Raw genomic sequence first — 23,435 nt, forward strand, 5'->3', positions numbered from 1 at the left:
CTCAAAAGCACAGCCAGGCCGGGGAAGGGCTGAGCCTAAAGCTGCAAATGTAGTTAGAGAAAGTTGCGCATGAGCATCAGTTCTCTGGACTTCCCAGGCAGGGGAAGCAATGGGCTTGGCCATGGGAGGAGTAGAGGGTGGGGTCTGGAGAGGAGGGGAGGGACCAGCGCAATTTGAATCAGACTTGATTTTGAACTCAGGCCTGGATTCCTCTTCCCCCACTTTGCCTCCAGGAGTTAGGGGATTAAAAGCTTCTAGAGGGTAGGTCATTGCCTCCAGGCATGCAAAATTAAAGCAACAATTACTGTTAGAACTGGGAAAAGCTGCGGGAATCTCTTCAGGTTTCTCTGAAAAAGCATGGTTGGGAGAGGGAGAGATATTTCCTTGTGTGAGTAAGTTGCTGGCTCTTTTAACAAAAATAAAAAGAAAAATAGAAAATCCACAAAAACAAAGCATTAACATGATCTTATCTCCCATTTGTCTGGTTAAACAGACTAAAATCAAAAATAGGATAATTAGGGAGTTTAAAAGGTCCATTCGAAAAAATTTAAAGGAAAACACAGCCAGTACACCAGTACTTAGCAGTTAAAGGGAGAGGGAGGGGAAATTTCTTACCCAACCAGAAGATCAGAAGAAGACTGAGGTTTAGCTTTCCTCTTCGTGGTCAGCCATCTGTTAAGGGCTAAAATTCTAGCTAAACTGTCTAAAATATCTAATGAGTGGTCGCCAATAAATTATAAGCTTTAGCAAGAGTTAGACTTTTAAGCATTTATTAAGGAGAATAAGAATTTGGTAAAGAGAGAGAGAAAGGCCTAGATTTCTATCTATTAAAGGGAGAGCACATTTTTAGCTCCCTTCTCCGCCAGCGTCCCCAGGAAAAAAAAAAGGGAGACTGAGCGCCAGTCTCTTCCTTCCTCCTCCCACTAGCTCGCGTCACTTCCTGACTCCTGGTCTTGCCCTCAAAGACCTTCCCTTCATGGGCAGAACTCTTCTACAGTAAGTATCCAGCAGGTGGCGTTATTCCAATCGTTACACAGTAAATATATTTCTTTTTGAGGGGGATTGATTTTTTAAAAAAAGGGGTGAGGGGAGAAGAGGCATCATATTATCTCACCCAAACTACATGTTACAATCCTTCCAAAGGAGGCATGCGAGATGTGAGATGGTACTGGGTTTTGCCCACCTAGGGGCAGAGCTGGAGCAGGGTAACTGGCAGGTGGTATCCCAAACCCTGAAGGAAGGTGGGGAGGAACAGCATATGTTGGAGGCAATCATGGACCTAGAAAGTTAGGGTTGTATCTTGCTGGGGGAGGATATCCAGTGTTTGGTGAGGGAATGTTGGTTGGTGGAAATGATGCTAGGGGAGTCAGGGTGGTGGAGGGTTAGGAGGATATATTTGAGAATGGTATGGCAAGTGAGTGTGTGATCCATATGCTAGAGGCAGAGCTCAATAGGCTGGTAAGTAAATTTCATTGAAGAAGCTTTATAAATAATCAGGGTGTAATGTGATTAGTATGATGACATCTCTGTCTAGCACCTGTCATTGATGGGTATCATGACAGACACCTCTGTGTCTAGCTGAAGGCAGCTAGGTGTTCAGTGGATAGAGGACCAAGTCTATAGTCAGGAAAACCTGAGTTCAAATTTGGCCTCAGACACTTATTGGCTATGTGACCCCAGGGAAGTAACTTAAACTTTGTCTTAATTCACTGGAGAAGGAAATGGCAAACTACTCCAGTATCTTTACTTTCCGGATTATTTTATTCTATTGTGATTTCCACTTATTTTCCATCTCTTTCTCTATTGGGTCATTCTCTTTGCCCTACAAACATGTCCATGTCTCCCCATCCTGAAAGAAACCTTACTTGTTCCTCTTTCCCTACTAACTCTCATCCTATAACTCTTTTGCTCTTTGTAGCTAAACTCCTCAAAAAGGCCACCTACAGTAGGTGCCCAGACTTTCTCTCCATTAATTTTCTTCTTAATGCCTAACAATCTGGCTTCCACTTTTAATTCCACTGAAACTTCTCTCTCCAAAGTTACTCACAATCTCTTAGATGCCAAGTCTAATGGCCTTTTTTTAATCCTCCTTCTCTTTGATCTGTCTGATGCTCCCTTCTCTCTAGGTTTTTAGGACACTACTCTCCCTTGGTTTTCCTCCTACTTACAGTACCACTTCTTTTCTGTTTCCTTTGCTGGATCCTTCTCCAGATCATGGCTTCCAAGCCTAGGTGTGCCTCAGGTTCTATCCTGAATCATCTTCTCCTCTTCACTATCATACTTCGTTTGGTGATCTCATTAGTTCCCATGGATTTAATCACTACCTCACTCCTGATTCTCAAATCTACCTTTTCTGCCTCAATCTCTCTGCTTCTCTCTAATCTTATGTCTCTAACTGCCTTTCAGACATTTCAGACTGGATATCCAGTAGACACCTGAAACTCAATATGTCCAAAACAGGCCTCATTATCTTTTCCCTGAAACCTTCTCCTCCGCCTATGTTTCCTGTTACTCTAGAAGCCAACACTATCCTCCAAGTCTCTCAGACTCACAACCTAGTAGTCATTCCTCACTGTCTCCCATCCCTCATAACCAAACTTTTGCCATGGCCTGGCAATTACACCTTTGTAATATCTCTCAAACATGTTCCCTTCTCTGCTTTGACTCTTCTACCACCCTGGTACGGGCCTTCAATACCTCGTGCCTTGATTACTGCAATAGCCTACTGGGGACATTCCTCATGTCACCCCATTCCAATCCATCCTTCGTGCAGCCACTAAAGTGATTTTCCTAAAACTCAGCTCTGATCATGTCACACAAACCCCTCCTTCTCCTGCACCCCAACTTGATAAACTCCAGTGGCTTCCTTTTGCCTCCAGGAGCAAAAACAAAGTGCTCCATTTTGCATTCAAAGACCTTTATAACCTAGCCCCCTCCTACCCTTCGAGCCAGCAACACTGACTTTGGCTGTTCCACAAACAAGACACTCATTTTAACTTTGGGAATTTTTTCTGGTTGTCTCCCATGCCTGGAATGCTCTATCTCCTCTGTTTGACCTTTCTGGCTTCCTTTAAGTTTCAACTAAAATCCTTTTTTTCTACAGGAAGCCTTCCTTAGCCTCTCTTAATTTCCCTTTTACTTCCTATTCATCCTGTATATACCTTGAGATATAGATAGATAGATAGATAGATAGATAGATAGATAGATAGATAGATAGATAGATAGATAGATAGATAGATAGATTTGTTTGCATGCATTAGATTATAAGCTCCTAGAGGGCAGGGACTACCTCTTGTCTTTTTTTGTAACTCTTGTGTTTAGAACTGTGCCCGGCACAGAGTAGGTGCTTAATCAATATTGACTGATTGACATTTGGAGGTCACCCAGAGGTAGGCATATTTAATATTTTTATGGTTTATCATCTTTGAATCTACAAATAATCCATGAGGATTAACTCAGGGCTCAGGATTCTCAATCACTATGGAAAATACATAGGCAAGGGTTGTCTCCCTCTAGATGTGCCTTTCTCTACCCAATGATCCTGAAGATCCAGGCTTAATAATCAACACTAGGGGTTCCCTGGGCTCTGTTTTAGCTATCTAAAGTCTGCTTTACCACTCTTACACACACACACACACACACACACACACACACACACACACACACACACACACACACACACACAATTGCTATCCTTCTAGGGAACCCATGAATGTTTGCTAAGCTTTTTCAGAAATCTACACCTAGGTTCATTGAAAGAGTCATGAATAATACATCATCATTCATACAGACACATTCTCTATCTTCTTTTTACCTATTCCTTCTCAAAAGTGTTTTACTTCTGACTATCCTCCCCCTTGCTCTGCGCTCCATTTTTTCACCCTTCCTTCCTTATCCTTTTCCCCTCCTACTTTCCTGCAGGGTTAAATAGATTACTCTTCCCAATTGGGTATGAAATCTATTCCCTCCATGAGCCCACTCCAATGAGATCAGGGTACCTGAGCTAATTCTATGTTCTAAATTTTTCTTCCTTCCTCCCTCCTCAACCCTCCCTATGAGATCAAGCAATTCAAACAATTCAATATGTCATATTGGTGTAGTAATGCAGAACATCTTCATCTTCCTTGAAAGTGTTTTGCTTTTTACTGCTCTCTCCCACAATCTGCCCTCTCCTCCTTCCCTTTTCCCTGCACCCCCTTTTCTCCTTCCCCTCCCTCAGAGCAAAAATATATAGTGAGTGAACCTTAATATCATCAGAATTGGCTCAAAGAAGGACTAACATACATACTCAAGTATGTATAGTAACATAAAGACACATTCTCAAGCATGCATACTAACTTACTCATAGATCATATTGGCAAATAGCCACATATCATACCAAAGATAAACACACTGCTTGAAATTCCTCCTGGGGGAGTGGGAACAAACAATAATAGGTTTTTAGATGGAGCATACTGGAGAGTGAGTTTTGGCTTTGGAATCAAAGGACTTGGTTTCACCTCTAAGATTGACCATCTTTATGATTCTGAACAAGTCACTAAACCAAAATGAGCCCTGGTTTCCTCAACTGCAAAATGAGGGAGATGGCCCCTGAAATTTTGTTTAGAAAGAATATCTCCTTTTCCTCAGGGCCCCCTAATAATCGCCACAGTTTATAGTTCTGACTAGCCAGTTCAAACGGGGAAATGGGGGTTTGGGATAATTACTCCAAATTATGTGTTACTCTCATATGGATTTTGGGGGGTATATTTTGTAAAGTTGAACCATTCTTTCCCACTATAGTATCTTACAACAAGTACTATTTCTGCCTCCTCATATGGCACATCAGGGACTATGGTGATAAAGTTTAAATGTAGTGGTTCCATCATTGTCACAAACGAAGGTAGATTAGCTTAAAAATACTGGAAAATGTTACATTTCACATCTATACTCCTTTCTCTTAACCTAACTATCAGTGCTATGGAGATTATCTCACTAAGCAGGCTCTCACTCCTCTCTCTTGTCTCATTTTTGGTTCTTTTCCCTAATTTTGTGAGTCATCCTCTTCCTTTAATATTTTAAAAATGAGCTGATGCTATAAACAGACTGGCTTTGATTGCCATTTCTCTTTTCTCATACAGGAGATTACATTTACAGACTGAGCTTTTGGGGGCCTCCTCATTGTGGTAATTATTTAGATAGAACTAGTTAAACTTTTCTAAAGAATGATAATGGTTTTTACTTTTTTTATTTCCCATTTTTCAGAGTTGACAGCACATTTAAACCTTGAATTGGAGCTGCTGTGATCTGCAATCTCACACAGTGTTTTCTCCTCATCTTTATTTTTTCTTCTAATTTGGTATTGATTTTGACCTCAGCTCTACCCAGTTGATGATAATATGACTGAGCACAGAAAGCTACTCTTGAAATAACTCCTGTGTCTATAACAAGTTGTATTTTGTTTTTTTTCTGACTTTCTTTCTCTCTCTTTTTTTCTTTCCTCCCTCCCTCCCTCTCTCTCTCTCTTTCTTTCTTTTAGCTGTATCATATATATCAGTACTTGCCATGTCCAGAGCTTTCTAATTTGCTTCATGAACAAAATGTTCATCATGTATAGAAGTGAAGCTTCTGATTATTCTCATCACTGTTGGTTTCTTTTATGTCTTGATTCTGAATCATATATTATGGGTTTGCTATTCTCTCTTTTACATTTAAGTCATTGAGTCCTCAGTAATAGATGGATTTGGTTTAGATGATCTTATCACATTTGTCATAATTACACATTTGCTCATCCTCTGCAACATTTGTTGCTCTGTGAGTCGAGCAATTATCAAGAATTTATTAATCTCTTCTTATGATTCAGTCATCATGCTAGGTACTGGGGATGCAACAGCAATAGTGAAACATCTCTTACTTCCCCCCTGTTGTAGGAGACAACATATACATATATGCAAAGTATATGCAAAATACATGCAAAGGTAGTTTTCTACTAGTACCACTAGGCACTGTGGAATCAAGAAAGGTCTCATACAGAATCCAGTATTTGAACTAAATTGAAAGAAACAATAAATTTTGAGAGGCAAAGCTTAGGAGAGAATATGTTCTAGGCATGAGGGATAGCTTGAGGAGAGACACAGAAATTGAAAATATACATAACTTTCTACAATACTTGTCTTATCTCCCTAACTAGACTGTAGACTATGAAGGTGAGGGTTGTCATTAATCTTTGTACATTCCAGAGGGGCAGCTAGGTGTTGTGCTGGATAGAGTACCAGGCCTGAAGTCGGGATAACTCATCTTCCTGAATTCAAATCTGACCTCAGACACTTACTAACTGTGTGACCCTGGGCAAGTCACTTAACCCTGTTTACCTCAGTTTCCTCATCTGTAAAATGAGTTGGCACAGTAAATGGCAAACCACCTGAGTATCTTTGCCAAGAATACCTCAAATGCAATCACAAAAAGTTGGACACAATCAAATAATGACTAAACAACAACATATACATTTTCTAGCACAATGCCTTCCACAAAATACCTTTCAAATTAATGAAAATCTGTCATTATTGCATTTTTTGAAATAGTCACTTTGGAACTAAGGCCAGGTAAAATAATTTCCATGAATCCTTGGTATCTATACATTTCTTCTCCTCTGCCCCCAATGATTATCAACTTCTATTGGCTGCCAGGCTGAGTTTCTGTTGCTACAACTTCATCACCTTTTGGAATCTGCAACATTTAGGATAAGATTATGGATCCCTTTATTTATTGGGAGAGCTCTGGAATGAAATGTTATATTGTTATTGTGGCCTGAGAATAGAAAAGGGTAGATCCCATCCAGAAGTGGCAGGGGTAACATTAAAAGCACTTTTGGGAAGCCTGCCCATATTTTGAAATGTTAATTTTTGTTTATTTGCTCCTTGCCAATACTCCTATCCCATGATGAAAATGTCTCACACCACAATTATTTATGTCATTTCCCCCCTCTTTTTGCTCATCAGAAACTCAGCAAATAAAAAAACAAAAACAAAAAGGCTCTGTTCTTGTTTACTCATTTTCTAACTGTGACTTTGCTTATAAGACAAAGAGAAATCCAAACATCAGCTTTTATTTTTTATCAAAAATACAAAGGAGGGGCAGCTAGGTGGTGCAGTGGATAAAGCACCAGCCCTGGATTCAGGAGTACCTGAGTTCAAATCTGGCCTCAGATGCTTAACACTTACTAGCTGTGTGACCCTGGGCAAATCACTTAATCCCAATTGCCTTACCAAAAAAATAATAATAATTAAAAAATTAAAAATACAAAGGTAAAATCCCCAGCCAGAATGGTTTATTGGGAATACAATGCAATGAGTGCCCAATATGTTGAAAGGAGGAGAATCAGATTAAATCAGAATATTTTTCAGGTGTCAAAAGGTGGGTGATAAAAACAGAACCTGAAAACCATTAAAAAGATATATAATCATTAGTATAATGGCACATATTTATAGAAGGGAAGAAAATCTGGTTGAAAGCTATAATTCTGTCTTAATCTTCTACTTGGGGCATGCATGCTGCCTGACAGGAGTTTACTTTGGGATTCTGAAAAATTGCCTGCCCAAAGGAAAGATGATAATAATGCTTCACATTTCTAATGCAATCTGCTCTTTGTAATATACTTATATATGTATATTATATTGGAACATTTCTGAGCTATAGGAAGGAAGGTTTGGCAAACCATTTTAATGGTTGGAGAAACAAGCACAGTGAGTGACTGGACTCAGGTAAGGTCACATAGGTACATAAATACTAGTCATCTGGGGCCATCTCCAGTTGCCCTGATGTCTATCTTGCCACTGAACCCAGATGGCTCTGGAGGAGAGAATGAGGTTGGTGATCTTGCACAGCCCTCCATCTCTTAAATCCAATTCACTGCAAGTCATGACATCACCCTGATGTCATTCTCCTCTTCTACAACAACAGTAGCTATTATGCATAAATTGGTTCATATATAGTTTTCTTCCCTAATTATCTTCCCTTATTGTTCTCCTTTTAGCAAAAACAGACCATCAAATTTTTTTCCTCATGGCTGGAGGTGCAGCTTCATCCTTAAGTCTTGCGATATTTATCATCATCATCATTGGTTATTGTTGCAGGTGAGTATATTTGCTAATCAAAAGCCTTTTCTGCACCAAGTCTGCTGTTAGAATAACTATCCCATATACTAATAGTTTGTCAAAGTTCCTCACCTGTTGTCTTCATTTCTTTCACTGTTCCTACAAGTTCTGTTAGAGCTAGGGGGGGTGGGAAGATGAAGGGGAACAGCAGCGGTGGTGATGATGTAAAAGAAACCTCACTTAGGACATTTAATAATTAGAGTCAGATTTGGCAGTCTGCCAAGTCCTCTGTGACCTTTTGGGTTCTAGCTAAATTACTAAAAGAAACCATGCCTTTCTGTTTTCTTCTGCCTGTGCTGGAGTCAATGGTGAACAAGCAGAAGATAAATTCCTGGAGTCAAGGTGATGATAGTGTGTGTCTTGAGCAAGAGGAGAGGAGAGAATAGGAGAGGGACACTAATTAGTGGTAAGAGGAAGAAAAGGTTCAACAGTTACCATGTCTTTTTGGTACACTCTGTATTATTATAGAGGAAAAGATCTAGTTTTATCTTCTAGTCATAAGGATCAACTAGTCATGTGATGCTCTAAATGGAAATGTTAAAATTCTACAGATCAGGAAGGAAGCTGAGCCCCAGGGCAATTTAGTAATTTGTCCTTTCTTGAATCTATACATTACAACATAGCTCTCCTTACTCTCTCTTGCACCCACAAGTTAATTGAAGTCATTGAGTACCAAGGTATATACTGATTTATTTGGAGAATAAATTTCTCATGGAATTATCTATTTGTTCATCCTATTCAACACGTTGGTACATGAATCAATCAATTAAGAAGCATTTATTAAGCACTTATTATGAACCTAGAATTATGTTAAGCACTAGAGATACAGAGAAAAAATTAAAATTCCCTCCCTTTGTTGGGGGGGACTTGCAACCTGTATGGGGGCAGGGCTAGCTCACCCAAAGAATTAGAGTCTTATCACAAATCTTGTAAAACAAAAAGAGATTTATTAGGAGAGGAATATGTGGGCAGGGGACAGATCATTATGGTGACTGTCCCACTGGAGTAAGAGAAGACCTGGTCTTTTGTATCTTTACAAAACAAACGGGAGGGAAGGGCAAGCTAACTGTGAGGGGATCTTTGAATAATGGGGTATCAGTAGGATATGCAGCATCCATCCATATCCTGTATATCATCTTACAACCTTAATATTGCTTATCAGCATACCAGTGTCATGCTTGGCCACACCTTATTCCTGAGGTGGGAGACAGAGCTGTTTTTCTCTTGGGAAAGTTTTAAGGATTCCTTGGGGGGCTGGGATCTTTAGGTTTCTTGGGATCCCACTGCATTCCCACAACACCTTCTCCCAATTTGGGGGGACATGTCCACATATAAGTATATACAAAATGCATATAAAGTAACTGGGGAGGTGCTACCAGCTTGGAGGGGGTGGGGTTTAGATAAGACCTAGGATAAGAGCAGAATTTAAACTAAACTTTGAAGGCAACATATTGCATTTATACAGGAAGTTAAAAACCTTGTGAGTTTCTGTCCCCATTTTACAGATAAGGAAATTGAGGTTCAGAGAACTTTTGACTTTTCCATGGTCAAACAGCTAGTGTAAGGGATTTGAACACAACATTCCTGACTTTTAAGTCCAGGGATTTTTAAAGGTATTGTACCAGCCTTCCTCCTTTGAGCCATTCATTCCTGAGACAGGATATTTCTTAAAAGATACAGGTCAACATCTTTTCTTCAGCTTATATTTTTAGAGAGCTTCCAGGAGAACAGAGAGGTTAAGTTCCTTGCTTAGGGTCACACAGAGAGTATGTGTTAAAGATGGAACTTGAATTCAGTTCTTAATGACTTCAGTGCTGGCTTTCTATATCTTGCTCCTTTTCTCTCTTTAATAACCTCACGTATATACTTGAATATGGTTGCTCATGTTGTTGAAATTGATGTGGGGGTGGATTTAATTGATCAAATTGATCATGAGGCATTCCAAAGAATTACAAGTCTCAGTGACTCAGTTTCCCAAGTTTTATTAAAATACTGTGAGACCACAGGGAGAATACCATAGGAAAAAAAGGAAAGGTATTTCAAATAGGGAGAGGAAAATGGTTGTATTTATAGGGAGAAAAAATGGGTTATCTCCTCATTATCTTAATCTCCTCCTTAAGGAGGTACAAGGGAAGTCTTATCCAAATTTGGACTTCCTGGGGTTCTAAGACAACCCCTGAGGCAGGTACCTTTTTTCTTGGAGATATTTTTGGAGTTTACATGTTATAAAGTGAACCTAAGGACACATTTGGTATTCTCTGTGCATGATCATAAAGACATGTTTAAACTTGTCAGAGCCAGAGGGTCTCTGTGTTTATGATATCTCTTTCCTTGAGATATGGTTTCTAGATATGGTCCTGTCATCTAGGAATATTAATGGCCATCAATGGTTAATGGTCCCTGTTACTGTCTCTGTTGATGGGGTTGGTTGATAGGGACTTGAACCCTCTTGGTTACAGTACTGTTGATAAGAACACAAACCTTAGTTTCTCTATTAACCCTTCTACTTACTATTAATAAGAACCCAAGTCTTAGGTAATCTGCTAGCCCCTTTTAGCCGCAGTTGATAGGTTATCCATTAGCCCCTTTAGAGCTCAGGTCTTAGTTAGAGCTGTCTATTAACCCTTTTTTAGCCTCCTCGATCAAAGCCACTTTCTACTCTTTTTTTCCTTCCCCATTATTGTTTTCTCTTTCCTTCATTAATCCCCTATTGTGTTTTTTCTCAATTATTGAACTGAAACTTTTGTTAAACAGCTTTCCCTGTATTATTACCTGTAAGGTGGTTATAAGATATGGGAATAAGTGCAAATAGAGAGTTTATTCAATGGTGTGAAGCTCATCCTCACGTGTCCATAGGAAAGTGGCTTGTAACTAGCTGTAGGAAGTTGGCAGATTTCTATTTAATGGCAGATGTCAGCTTCAGGAAAGTAGCAAGGCCAGGTTAATTGGTGATAGCAATTGACAGTTCCTCATAAAGGCCTACTATAAATCAATCAAGTAAATAGTCCTGTGTCCACTTGAAAAGGCAACTTGGCATGGTTGACAGGGAGTTGGCCTTAGAACCAAAGACTTAGTTTTAAGTCCAGCTCTGGGCTGCGGCAAGTTATTAACTTCTCGATGTTCTAGGCAGCTGTCAAAAACTACAGCGTTCAGAGATGTTGCCTACATTAGAAGAGGGAGTTTCCTTATTTGTGAGATCTCTATATCAAATCAGAAATATAGTCTATCCCTGTTTGTAAGACAGTAAGATAAGACACCAGAAGAGTGATGAAATAAATAGTAGAATTGAATGATCAGGTTGCTCAAAGAAGAGGTTTTTAAGATTATATCATTTACCATGACTTGTTCTAACAATTCTGTTGAATGTGGATTTCCAGGAGGAAGAGAATGTCTAAGGCACTGTGGGATACTCAGACCCAGGTAAGGTTTCTCAAGGATGAGTTTATTTTGGATGACATTCTTGTGGTAACTTTTTCTTGTTTGTGTGTTATTGATTGTGTTTATTTATTTTTTATTAAAAAAAATTATTTTATTATTTTCCAGTTACATGTAGAAATAGCTTTCAGCATTGGTTTACATAAGATTTCAAATTTCAAATTTTTTCTCCCTCCCTGCCCTCCCTCCCCATCTCCCCCAGACAGCAGGCAATTCAAAACCGGTTATATTATATATAGTTATTGATTTTATATGAAAAATACTTTTTATAGTTATCAATTTTGATTTTATTCCTAAGTGATCTGGTCATGTTAATGGCCTCAAGTGACTTCAGCTAATCTTCAGCTAGCTTCAAATATCCAAGTATCTTTTTTTTTGATTGACAATTTAAAATTGGTCACCTAACATTGGTGACCTTTTATGGTAGATTTTGTCATGTTAATACTAATAAAGAAATAATTGCTGTTCAATATTAACAATATATATCACTGAAAATAACATACTATGTTCTATAAGCATGCATGAGAAAAGTAGAGACAGTGTGGCACATAGAAAGAACACTAGATTTGCAATTAGAAGGTATGGGTTGCAATCATCTCTGCTAGTTACTAACTCTGTGTGTGTGTGTGTGTGTGTGTGTGCAAGAAAGTCACTTATTAGACACTCAGATCCTTCATTTATAAATAGGGGTAGAAATAGTCTCATATTTTACCTTACAAGGTTATAGTGAAGAAAGGCTTATATAAAAGTAAGTTATTTACAGTGCTATTGGAACAGGCCCTTTCAAATGAATAAATTCTCCTGTGTGTAAATTATAGCTTTAAGGAGTTCTATTCCTTTTCAAGTTTCTCAATATTTAAATAACTTCTTTCTATTATTCTCAAGTGCCTAGAATTTTACTGGAGTCTAAGGGTAAAGACTAATCCTTAATCAAATACTGCTTGTCTGAACTTGGAAAAAAAGAAAAATTTTAAAGATAGGTATTTTGGTTGGTCTGTAGCTTCTGTTCTTGAAAAGATGAGGATGGTGAGGAGTTCTGAGCTCCAGAAGGGCTAAAAGCCAATCAGCCAGTCCACACTAAACTTCACGTTAATATCGTTAGCCCCTGGGAGTGGTGGAGAAGCAAACTGGGACAATTTGGAAAAATGAAGCATATTCAAGCTTCCTTGTGAGACAGTATTAGTGTTGGCCTGTAAGTGGCCTCTGCCCTACCATCCATACCCAGTCTTCTCCCCCCACCCACCCAAAAAAAGAAGAAAAAAACCCAAAGGAAAAAATTAAGCCTTATTGGTTTAGGAACTGAACCTACAGTTTCACCTACTTACAGTATAGGGAACTTCCCAAGAGAAAATCTTAGAAAGCTGCCTTGGGGACTGAGAGGTTAAACAATTTTCCTATAGTAATACAGCCAAGGCAGTACTTAATCCCAGGTCTTCCTGGTTCTGAGACCAGCTTTTTATCAGTTATGCCGGGCTTGCTGTCTCTATCTCCCTCATTTCACCTCCTTCCCTCTTTCTTTCTCTGTTCCTCTTTTTTGATAGGTGTATAGCTCTATCTCTATTTTTATCTATATATAACTATATCATCTATATATAATATATATATATCATCTCTATCATCTACCTATCTATCATCATCTTCTATGTACATTTGTATCTAAAAAAATTTAAACAAATGGTAATCAGTCTGCAGTAAGATAGGATATGACAAGAAATTCCTGTTTTTTGTTTGTTTGCTTGCTTTTTAAAGATAGCAACAGCTCATTGCTCTCTGTTCTCTTCACATATATAAAGCTTTTGAAATGCTTTTGCTCTGGGGTGGAGGTGGGGCAGCACTTCAGTTGGATTTATCTCTGAAAATCAGTGGAGTTTGATTATGCATCTGCACAGTGATAATTTGTTTCAAGGACATTTCTTGACCCTTGAAAGTAGATCAGAGAGGTCACAAGAAAAAAAAATATATAACCAAAGGCATTTAAAGATTTCCAGCAGGAATATAATTTGACTTCTTTGGGACACTAGGAAAATGCTAAAAGTGTTATTCAAAATTAATGATTTATTTAGCACTAGCTGCTGTGACTACTCTATCACCACCTACTCTCTGATTGGTTAATTATATGTCTTTTTCTTTGGCAATGCCCAATCAGGTACCCTGTAATGAATACTGGAAAACAAACAACTAAACTAAAACTAAACATTGAGTGATGCAATAAAACCCCTACATTTAGGGGTTTTAATTTTCACCTATTGTTTATAAAGTATCCAAAATGAAAGAAAACACTGTATATTTTTATTAGTATTTTAATAAAGGAAGTTAGAGCTACTATTTAGGTTTTTAAAGGAAGAGACTGAGGTAGAAAAGTTTAAATGCTATGATATGAACAATTAGAGATGTAAAAAAATATGGGCCATATTAATATCCAAACTAAACTTACCTTAAATATTGAGGGAAAAGAGTACTTTTTACTTGTAGTCTTAATTCCTTGGGACATAGAGAGGTTAGGTGACTTACTCAGGGTCACACAGTGAGTATCACAGGTGAGATCTGAACCCTGGTCTTCCTGGCCAGGTCTCTAGCCACTATAACAAGCTGTGATTTTAATGTTCTTAGGTAGACTAAAAACTATGTGATTCTTGAGCTCGCATTGAACTAAGGTCCTTTTTGCTTTGTTCTTGTTTCATGAACTGCTGTGTCTAAAGAACTCATTAAATGGCCAATCTACTGGTAGAATGTTTCTGTGTACTTAGTGAAGCTGCTATACATACACAATACACATATATATGTATATATATATACATACACATACATATATTATTTATATATTATATGTTATTTATATATTTATACTCTCATATAAATATAATATAAACAATTACTATACATAATAATACATGATTTAAACACATATAATTATGTTATATGTGTGTGTATGTGTACATATGTGTGTCTGTATATGTGTTATTGTTACTTGGTGGGTCTTTTATGAATTAACTATAAGGAACTTTTTTGATGGAAGTGATTATATACAAACATACATATATTGATATACACATACACATATTCACATATATATAATATACATATATGTATATCCACATACATATATAAATACACATATATATATCTAGGACATTGGAATAGATTATTGGGGGGTTAAAATGACAGTATTTATGAGATCATGGAAGTGGAAGGCAAATTTCTTTTGTGGTTCTCTCCTTGATTCTCTTAGTATGCTGAAAGACTTCTTTCTATTTTCTAATTCACTCTGTCCTTTTCAAGTGATGGAATCATAGATTTAGAGATGTAAGGGACTTTAGAGATGATCACCACCCTTACTTTACTGATATCCTAGACATCAATTGTATTTAACTTCAAGTTTGTATTTTTATATTAGGGATGTATTTTCATATAGAACTTTACTTTGGACATTGATAATGAAAATGACTTATAGAATCATTTGTGATGGGGTTTGGCATGTTGTGCTGACAATGGGTGAAGGCCATCACAGCTCATGTATAATCTGCATTTCTAGTACCTGCTGAAGTAGAAGCATTTACTTTTCTGAAATTTGTTCTTACTCCTTTTTCTAGCCATCTAAAAACTATGCCAGAAGTGGGGTTCCTGACCAAACTCAAGACTACAAAGAAGAGGATATTTATGTCAATTGTCCTGCCTTCTCTCAAAGACCAAATCCAAGATAGCAACTCTTCAGTTTGGTCCAAGCAAGCATATAAAATCAAATACATATTGTCTTTGGAGAGTTCCTCCTCTGTATTCGCATATCTATATTGATTGAATTAACTTTATCATACAGGGAAGACTATTTCATTGAAGATACTTAGAAATATCTGAGAAATTGGTAAGATAAATGGAGACTGGGAGGCATAGATTATCCCTCTCCCTCCCAAAAGCCATTGAAATGGTTTTGTCAGAGTCACTTCAAGGGCTTACTTCTCTGAGCCTTGTATTACTGAAAATGGAATGGATGAATAGATGATTGAAAAAGGAGGAGATATGTGAAGTGACCTTTCCTTCCTTTCTACATATGTCTTGGTACTCCTTTTTCTATAACTGCTGTTTTCTATCCCAAAATGTTAACTGTATTTTCTCATTCCACAATTATAGTTTCATTTCTCTGGCATTTCTTTAAGAATTCTCCTTTAACATTCAAATATCCCTTAATTATTATCTAATACATCAGTAAGACAGTTGACAGTGAACTGAAAACAATAATTGTATATTATATTAGTAATTGGAAGTGTGGGTGAGAAAGCCACCAAATACAAACTCTTTTACTCTTTGCCCAGGATAATATGACTCTTCCTTCTGGTTTCCAGCTCTACATCTAGCCCAGGCCTGTTGGTTAGCATACAATGAGAAGTATATAAAAAACCCAAAACAACAAAAATGTCATGTTAGGCTTCAATCATTTCAGTTATATCTCACCCTCTGGGGCACCATTTGGAGTTTTCTTGGCAAAGATACTGGAGTGGTTTGCCATTTCCTTCTCCAGCTCATTTTACAGATAAGGAACTGAGGGAAACAGTTAAGTGACTTGCCTAGGGTCACACAGCTAGTAAGTGTTTAAGGCTAGATTTAAATCCAGGACAATCAGTCTTCCTGATTCCAGGTCCAACACTTTACCTACTGTGCTACCTATATGCCACTGGTACAAAACACTTAACGTATTGATCCTTAATTTCTGTAAGTATGATTCATTTTACTAAAAGATACAGTTAAATTCTACAGATATTTTAAGTCTAGGGCAGGCCATTAGGCAAACTAGAGAAAAACACAATCATTTCCTGAGTTGTTTACAGGATACTTGTTATAATTTATTGTTATAAACATATGAATTAATAAATTATTTTATAAACAAAACATTAAAATTGTTCCATAGACTAGGAAAATTCTTGTTTACCTTCTGTGGCTCAGCATGTGAAGAGATATGTAATCAGCATTCACTTCATATAATTAATGGAAACAATGTGGTACAATGGGAAAAGCCTTAGATTTGAGTTCAATTTCCAGATATGCTACATATAATATGTATAATCTTGAACAAATCATTAAACTTTTCTGGGTCTCAATTTTCCCATCTCTAAAACAAGAGGATTGTATGAATGACCTCTGTGGTTCCTTCCACCTTAAAATCTCTTATGGTATGACTTCATATGTCAAGAGATTGATATGTCCTCTGTTGAGCAGGTCCCAATGTTATTGTTTTAGGACAGGTTATGGTCAATATGGTCAATAAACTTTTATTAAGTGCCTACTATGTGTTAGGCACTATGCTAAACACTGGGGATACAAATAAGAAGAAAGTCCTTGTCCTTAAGTGCTTACAATCTAATAAGGACTGAATATGTCATTTCTACGCATCTAGGCAACTCCTGGATAAATAAATCAATGCGGATTGTGCTTTCTCTGCAACTTATAGTCTTAGGGAGTTGACTAGAGGATTGAGAAGATAAGTGACTTGTCCAGGGGTCACACAGTCAGTAATTACTAGAATGAGACTTGAACATCTGTGCCTATCTCTAAAGCCAGATCTGTGTTTTTAAAAATTATTATGGCTACTGTATTTTAGAAAATAATTGCTGTGGCTATTAATACCAGTTTGGGCAGCAAGCATTTATTATTAATTAACATTATATATAACAATAAAGGATTGACCATGTAGCAGCTAGCATGAGCAGGAGAAAACCCCCAGACCCATACAGTCTCTCAGAGAGACAGCACATGGTCTCAAGGAGAGTTCAGAAGACATACAAAACCTACACTGTCCTAAGAGAAAAGCACACACCAAGAAAGCAAGGCCCAGACCTGGCATGGCCAAGGGTTTTATCTTCTTTTGATAAGGGCAGGTCATTATACATTGATCAAAGCTAATTGGTTAACATCATTCATTTCCATTGGTTGACATGACTTGAGGGTGGTCTACATTAAAATGAACTCTACAACATTGTACACAGTAACAGTAACAGTAACATTTTGTGATGAACAACTGTGATAGACTTGGCTGTTCTCAGCAGTGCAATGATTCAAAACAATTCCAAAGAACTCATGATGGAAAATGTTCTCCACATGCAGAAAAAAAGAACTATGGATTCTGAATGCAGATTGAACCATACTGTTTATACTTTTTGTTTTGTTTTTTCTTTTTTGAGGTTTTTCCTGTGTGTTCTGATTCTTCTTTTACAGCATGACTAATGCAGAAATATGGTTAATGTGATTGTACATATATAACCTATATTAGATTGATGTCTTGGGGAGGGGGAGGGAAGGGAGGGAGGGAGAAAAATTTGGAACTAAAAATCTTATGAAAACAAATGTTGAAAACTATCTTTACATGTAACTGCAAAATAATAAATTACTTTTATTATAAAGAATGATAAAATAAAATGAACTCTACAGAGGTCCCTCACTCAAGTTGCCTAAGGCAAAGTCCATTATCTAGGCGTGGTCCTTCATTGAGCTAGACAAAAGAGTCTGTTTCCATTTCTTTAGTTCCTGTGGGCTTGTCCCAAGACAAGATTTGCTGAAGTTCCTCAAGAAGTGAACTTTCTGTAGTGGGGAGGCAGGGAGAGAAAGAACTGAAACTGATCTGTAGATCTCCCCAAGGAATTCATTATTGTGTCAAGATAATAAAATGTGATAGATGGATGAGATTTAGCAGATACTCAGGAGCCCACCAGGAGATTAATTTAAACTGACTACATTGGATAAGGTGACTGACTTGACTGGATTTCTGGCTGACTTCTAGTTAACTAGATTCTAAGCACTTCTGGCTGGTACTTAAGAAAGTAATTGTTCTCAAGAAGCTAGCAACTTTGAACTTTGACCACCTTCAGGCCCAGACAACCCAGCAGCTTGAAGAACCTCCCATTTCTGGGAGGGTAACAGGAAGGAGGAAGGCTGCACAGAGAGCTTGCACTCTTTGGAGTGTGAGACATTGTGGTGGGGGCAGAGGACTTCACAGGGGAGTTAGGAAAGTTAGGATTGCCAGATTATGGGAATTCTGTTCTCAATCTTTCTCTTTCTTTTACTATCTTTCAATAAACCCTTAAAAACCTAAACTTGTTTGTCAGTGATTTTAGTCAGTTTCCCCCCCAAACTGGGGGGACAGATTAGAACCTACATTTAGAAATTTAAATTACACATAATTAATAATTATTTTCTCACAGATCTCTTTCCATTATGCCATGTCAATTTTTATATTGTTAGGTTATATTTTATTAGATTCATAAAATGCTTTCCAAAAAAGGTTAAAGAAATAGAGCCTATAGTTTATAAGATTACAGGACATTCTGTTAACTATTTCAGAACTGTGGTAGGCCCAAAACTGTTGATGAGATGAAATGTGTTTAATAAAGCTTGATTTTATTTTAAATAGTGAATGATTATTTCTTAGCTTTAAAAGAAGATAAGAAAAACCACTTGCAGGCCAATTCTGACAACCAAAATCTCCCTGATCAATGAAAGTGAGAAATAAAATGGATATGTCTTGAAAAAAAAATTCGAGGAGAGGCAAATTCCATCTAAAAGAGTAATTATTACATGCAGTGTTCAATACAACCATTGCCTTTCACTGCTTTTGTTAATGGTTTTACTTTAAATGTCTATGGCAGCCTCCTTGATAGGCTAGAGTATTTGAAAAAGCTTTAATTTTCTCATTGCTGGCTTGAATGTTTATATATATATATATATTATATATATATATTTTTTTCCCAAACCATTCTCTAGAAATACCTACTTTGTATCATCCTTTTGGGGACTAGGTATATATATATATATATATATGTGTGTGTGTGTGTGTGTGTGTGTGTGTGTGTGTGTATGTATGTATGTATGTATATATGTATATATATATATAGATAGATAGATAGATAGATATAGATATATATATATATAGATATCGAATGGGAGTTTGGTTGCCTATTAATCTCTAGGATCAAGTATTATCTCCTCTGGCACATAAAACCCTTACAATCCGTTGTCAAGGTATCTTTACAGTCATACTACATATTATTCTTTTTCATGTACTCTGTGTTTTAGCCATACTGGCCTTATTGCTGTTTTTGACAAATAATACTCTATTTTCCAGTTCTATACCTTTGAACTGGTTGTCCCCTACACCTGAAATATATTTCCTCCTCATTTTTCCTGTATAGACTCCCTAGTTTCCTACCAAAATCATCTAAAGCACCACTTCTACATTAAAATTTCCTGATTTCCCCAACTCACTCCCAGCTACTAGGACCTCCCAAATAATTTTGTATTTATTTGTGTTTATTTGCATTACTGTTGTGGTAAAATGAGCAGTATGATGATTAAAATCTAATGTGTGTGAACTTACCTGCCCCCCCCCAGTGTGTGTGGGGGGAATTAGTTAGGATTTAATCATAAATTGAGGAGCTTTAGCAACAGTTTAGGTTTTGAGAGTATATTAGAAGTTAGTATAGATAGAGCACATGTCTCTGAAAGAAAACCAAAAAACCCTATCTCAGATCTACACTCAAGAGAGAGAGAAACAGCTCCTTCACCTAGCTGCTCATGCTTCCCAAAAAGAAAGAGTCCCATTCAGTTCCCTCAGAAACCCCCTGTCGAACAGGAAGAGGTGGGGGTCCCCACACACAGCTCCAAGCTAATTGGCTGGTCTCATTCAAGTCCATTGATTGACATGACTTAAAGGTGGTCTATGAATAGAGGCAACTTCTGGGAACCCAATCTGACCTTTGAAACCTCAGAAAGGTTACCTCATGCTTTCTTCGTTCTCACAGCAGCATTGACAATTTTAAGGTATAGATCAGTTAGGTAAGATTTATTGTAACAAGCTATGTCAGGAAGAAGTCAGTAGACTGACAAATTTTCTCTGTAGCCAAGCGAACTCAGCATACCATGTCTTATGTGTACGTTGTATGTAAGTAAGAAGAAAAAATATATTGTCAGTCTGGGTTTTGGAGTCAGAGTAGATGCTTACTTATCTGTTATTGATCTGGGCGAGCGGAGAAGGCAAACCTTGTTTTTTTTTTTTGTGGTTATTATTTTAAAGGAAACTGGAAAAAGAAAATCATTAAAATGGAGTGGGGGATGAATGTGACTGCTCATTTTGCACTGAAATGGTGGTTAGTTTAAAGATGGAGTCACTCATGCAAAGAGAGTGCATATAAAGAACCCTTCTTTATTTTTCTCCACAATACTAATATGTACACACTGATAAATACTAAGTTCCTTGAAGATAGTAACAACTACATTTTTATCTTTGTAGCAAGTTGAGGAAGCTGATTTCCTTTTAAACCCATGAATCTGAGACCAGGATGGGCAAACCCTAACTTTTTTCATGCTTTTCCATTTTAGTTTATGTGTTTGTGAAAGGAAAAATACTCCTTTTTCTACCCATTCTTTTCCATAAACTATAGTCAGGAATTTTCCTATCTATACTTGAAGATCTGGAAGGGATCCAGATAGAGGCTAGGAGATATTTGGATGCTATTGTATACATAGTGTTTGTTTGAGGTTTGTTTGTTTTTGTTTTTACTTTGAATAAAATAAAAAATGTGGTCAAAACAAACTAAATCCTTGAATCTATGAATGTGTTGAGAAGTGAAGTTAAATTTACTGTGGTATAGGGAATCTGAGCCAGTTATTGGCAGCAAATTTTGTGACTTTATATTTAAAATCCCAAATAAAAAAAGAAAGAAAAAAATTTGCCAAAGAATTACATAATATGAATAGATTAGCTGACCACATGGCAAGAGATGAAAAGGGGACTGCTAGAATCTTCTTTTTGTCAGAAGGAAGGGAGAAACGTATCCAACATGTTGGGTGGACCTCCTCTGGTGAATTTATGGGAGGACATAGACAAGAGTCACACAGGATGGACAACTATGGTTGGGTGGCAATATATATCACTAGAAAGAATTTCCTAATCAATGTAATCACAGATTCATTTGAGTAAATTGAGGATTTTGTCCCTTAGATTAAATATAGAACCAGTCAGCAAGGGATTAACTGAAGCAGTTTTATCACCATCTCTGTTGTGCCTGTGTTTAACCAGGGAGATTCTGAAAGTAATTCTATCAATATTTAAAGAGCAATTAATTCCAATACCACCTGAACTGTTTGTAATGATAAGAAACTATAGCACCCTTCCAATCTCTTTCTATTATATAAATAAAGTTTTGATGTGTAAATCAGGGAAAGGCAAAGCAGGTAAAGAAAACTACCAACCAATATCCCTAATGGATATTAATATGCAAACTAAATAAAATATAAGCAAGTTGGCAATAATGATTTATTAGAAAGATTGTACACTATGACCAAGTGAGGTTCACACCAGGAATTCAGGGTTGTTTCAACATAAAGAAGACAATAAATTTAATAAATAATAAGACTTATTATATTAATAGATAACAAAGGATTTTAAAAATAAAATCCAGCACTTCTTTCTATTGATTTTAGTATAAGAACAAATTATTTTTTCATTGATATAACAGTCTTTATCTAAATCCATGGACAAATGTATGTAATGGAGAAAAGCTAGATGCCTTTTCCAACAAGATCAGAAGTAAAGAATGGATGTCCATTGTCAACACAACTATTTAATATAATGCTAAAGATCTATCTTTAGTAATAAGACAATAACTAGAAATTAGGGGAATAAACATGGGCAAAAATGAAAAGATATTTTTTCAGGTGACAATGATGTAGTTAGTGAACCCTAGAAACTCAGCTAACATTAACTGAAATAATAATTATCAAATTTTTAGGGTGTAAAATAAATTGACATAAATCATCAGCTTTCCTATATGAAACCAATAAAACCTAGCAAAATGAGTTAGAGAAATTCCATTAAAATAACTACAGATATTCTAAAAAAATTGGGTGTATATCTCACAATATTGACCCAGGGAATATGTGAATTTACTACAAAACACTGCAGAAATAAAGACAATCCTAAATAATTAGAAAAATAATCATTGTTCGTGGGTGAGTAGTGTCATTATCATAAAGTGATCATGTTATATAAACTGATAATTTACTTATTTAGTAGTGTACTGAACTTCCCAAAGAACAACATATCTATATATCTTTATTTATATCTACATGGGCTTATATGGATACATACATATATACATACATACATACATACATACATATATACATACATTTTATATATACACACAGAGGATGAAGGGGAGAGAATAATGAAATTAGGAATAAAAGGTCAAGAATTTCAAGGCAATTTATGAAAATGTAGGAAGGGGAGTCTCAGTATTACATATCAAACTATACTATAAAGCAGTAATCATTAAGATGATTTGGTATTGGAGGCAGCTAGGTGGTGCAGTGGCTAAAGCATCAGCCCTGGATTCAGGAGTACCTGAGTTCAAATTCGGCCTCAGACACTTGACACTTACTAGCTATGTGACCTTTGTGGTAAAATATTGGAATTTGGCAGACACACAGGGGTCCAACTTGATTGACTTAGTAGTGTTTGAATTGGATGTGAATGAGAAACTACTAAGTACCCACTTAAGATGATTAGATTTTTAGCCACCTAGTTTAAACTTGTCCAACCCTGAGAAGGAGTGTCTTCAGAGGCTGTGGACTGCATCATCAATAGGGAACCAGTCTCAGCCACACTACTTGAAGGACCTCCCTTTAGGGGGAGGGAAAAAAAGGTAGAAAAGGGGACCCCAACAGGAAGTGACACTTTTTCTCTCTCTCTCATTGGCCTTGGAGCAGACTAGAGACTGGCTGCTGACTCCCATAGAAATTACAGACCCCTGGTGGTGTGTAAAATCCAGCTCTTTGAATTAACTGAGATGGAAGTGAGTTTGGGGATTGTATAGGCTTTTGTTA

General features: G+C 37.0%; 1 protein-coding gene across 1 annotated transcript in view; it reads left to right on the forward strand.

Moving 5' to 3' along the window:
* CD226 (CD226 molecule) overlaps window positions 1–15,404 on the forward strand; it is a 92,206-nt gene extending 76,802 nt beyond the window's left edge. The window contains exons 4-6 of the mRNA XM_043979456.1: window positions 8,012–8,111; window positions 11,510–11,552; window positions 15,158–15,404. Coding sequence (XP_043835391.1) covers window positions 8,012–8,111; window positions 11,510–11,552; window positions 15,158–15,268 — 254 coding nt within the window. The 3' untranslated portion in view covers window positions 15,269–15,404. The remainder of the gene's footprint in view (window positions 1–8,011; window positions 8,112–11,509; window positions 11,553–15,157) is intronic.
* Window positions 15,405–23,435: the final 8,031 nt, after the last annotated feature.

This window comes from Dromiciops gliroides, chromosome 1 (assembly GCF_019393635.1).
Source record: "Dromiciops gliroides isolate mDroGli1 chromosome 1, mDroGli1.pri, whole genome shotgun sequence".
Taxonomy (NCBI): Eukaryota; Metazoa; Chordata; class Mammalia; order Microbiotheria; family Microbiotheriidae; genus Dromiciops; species Dromiciops gliroides.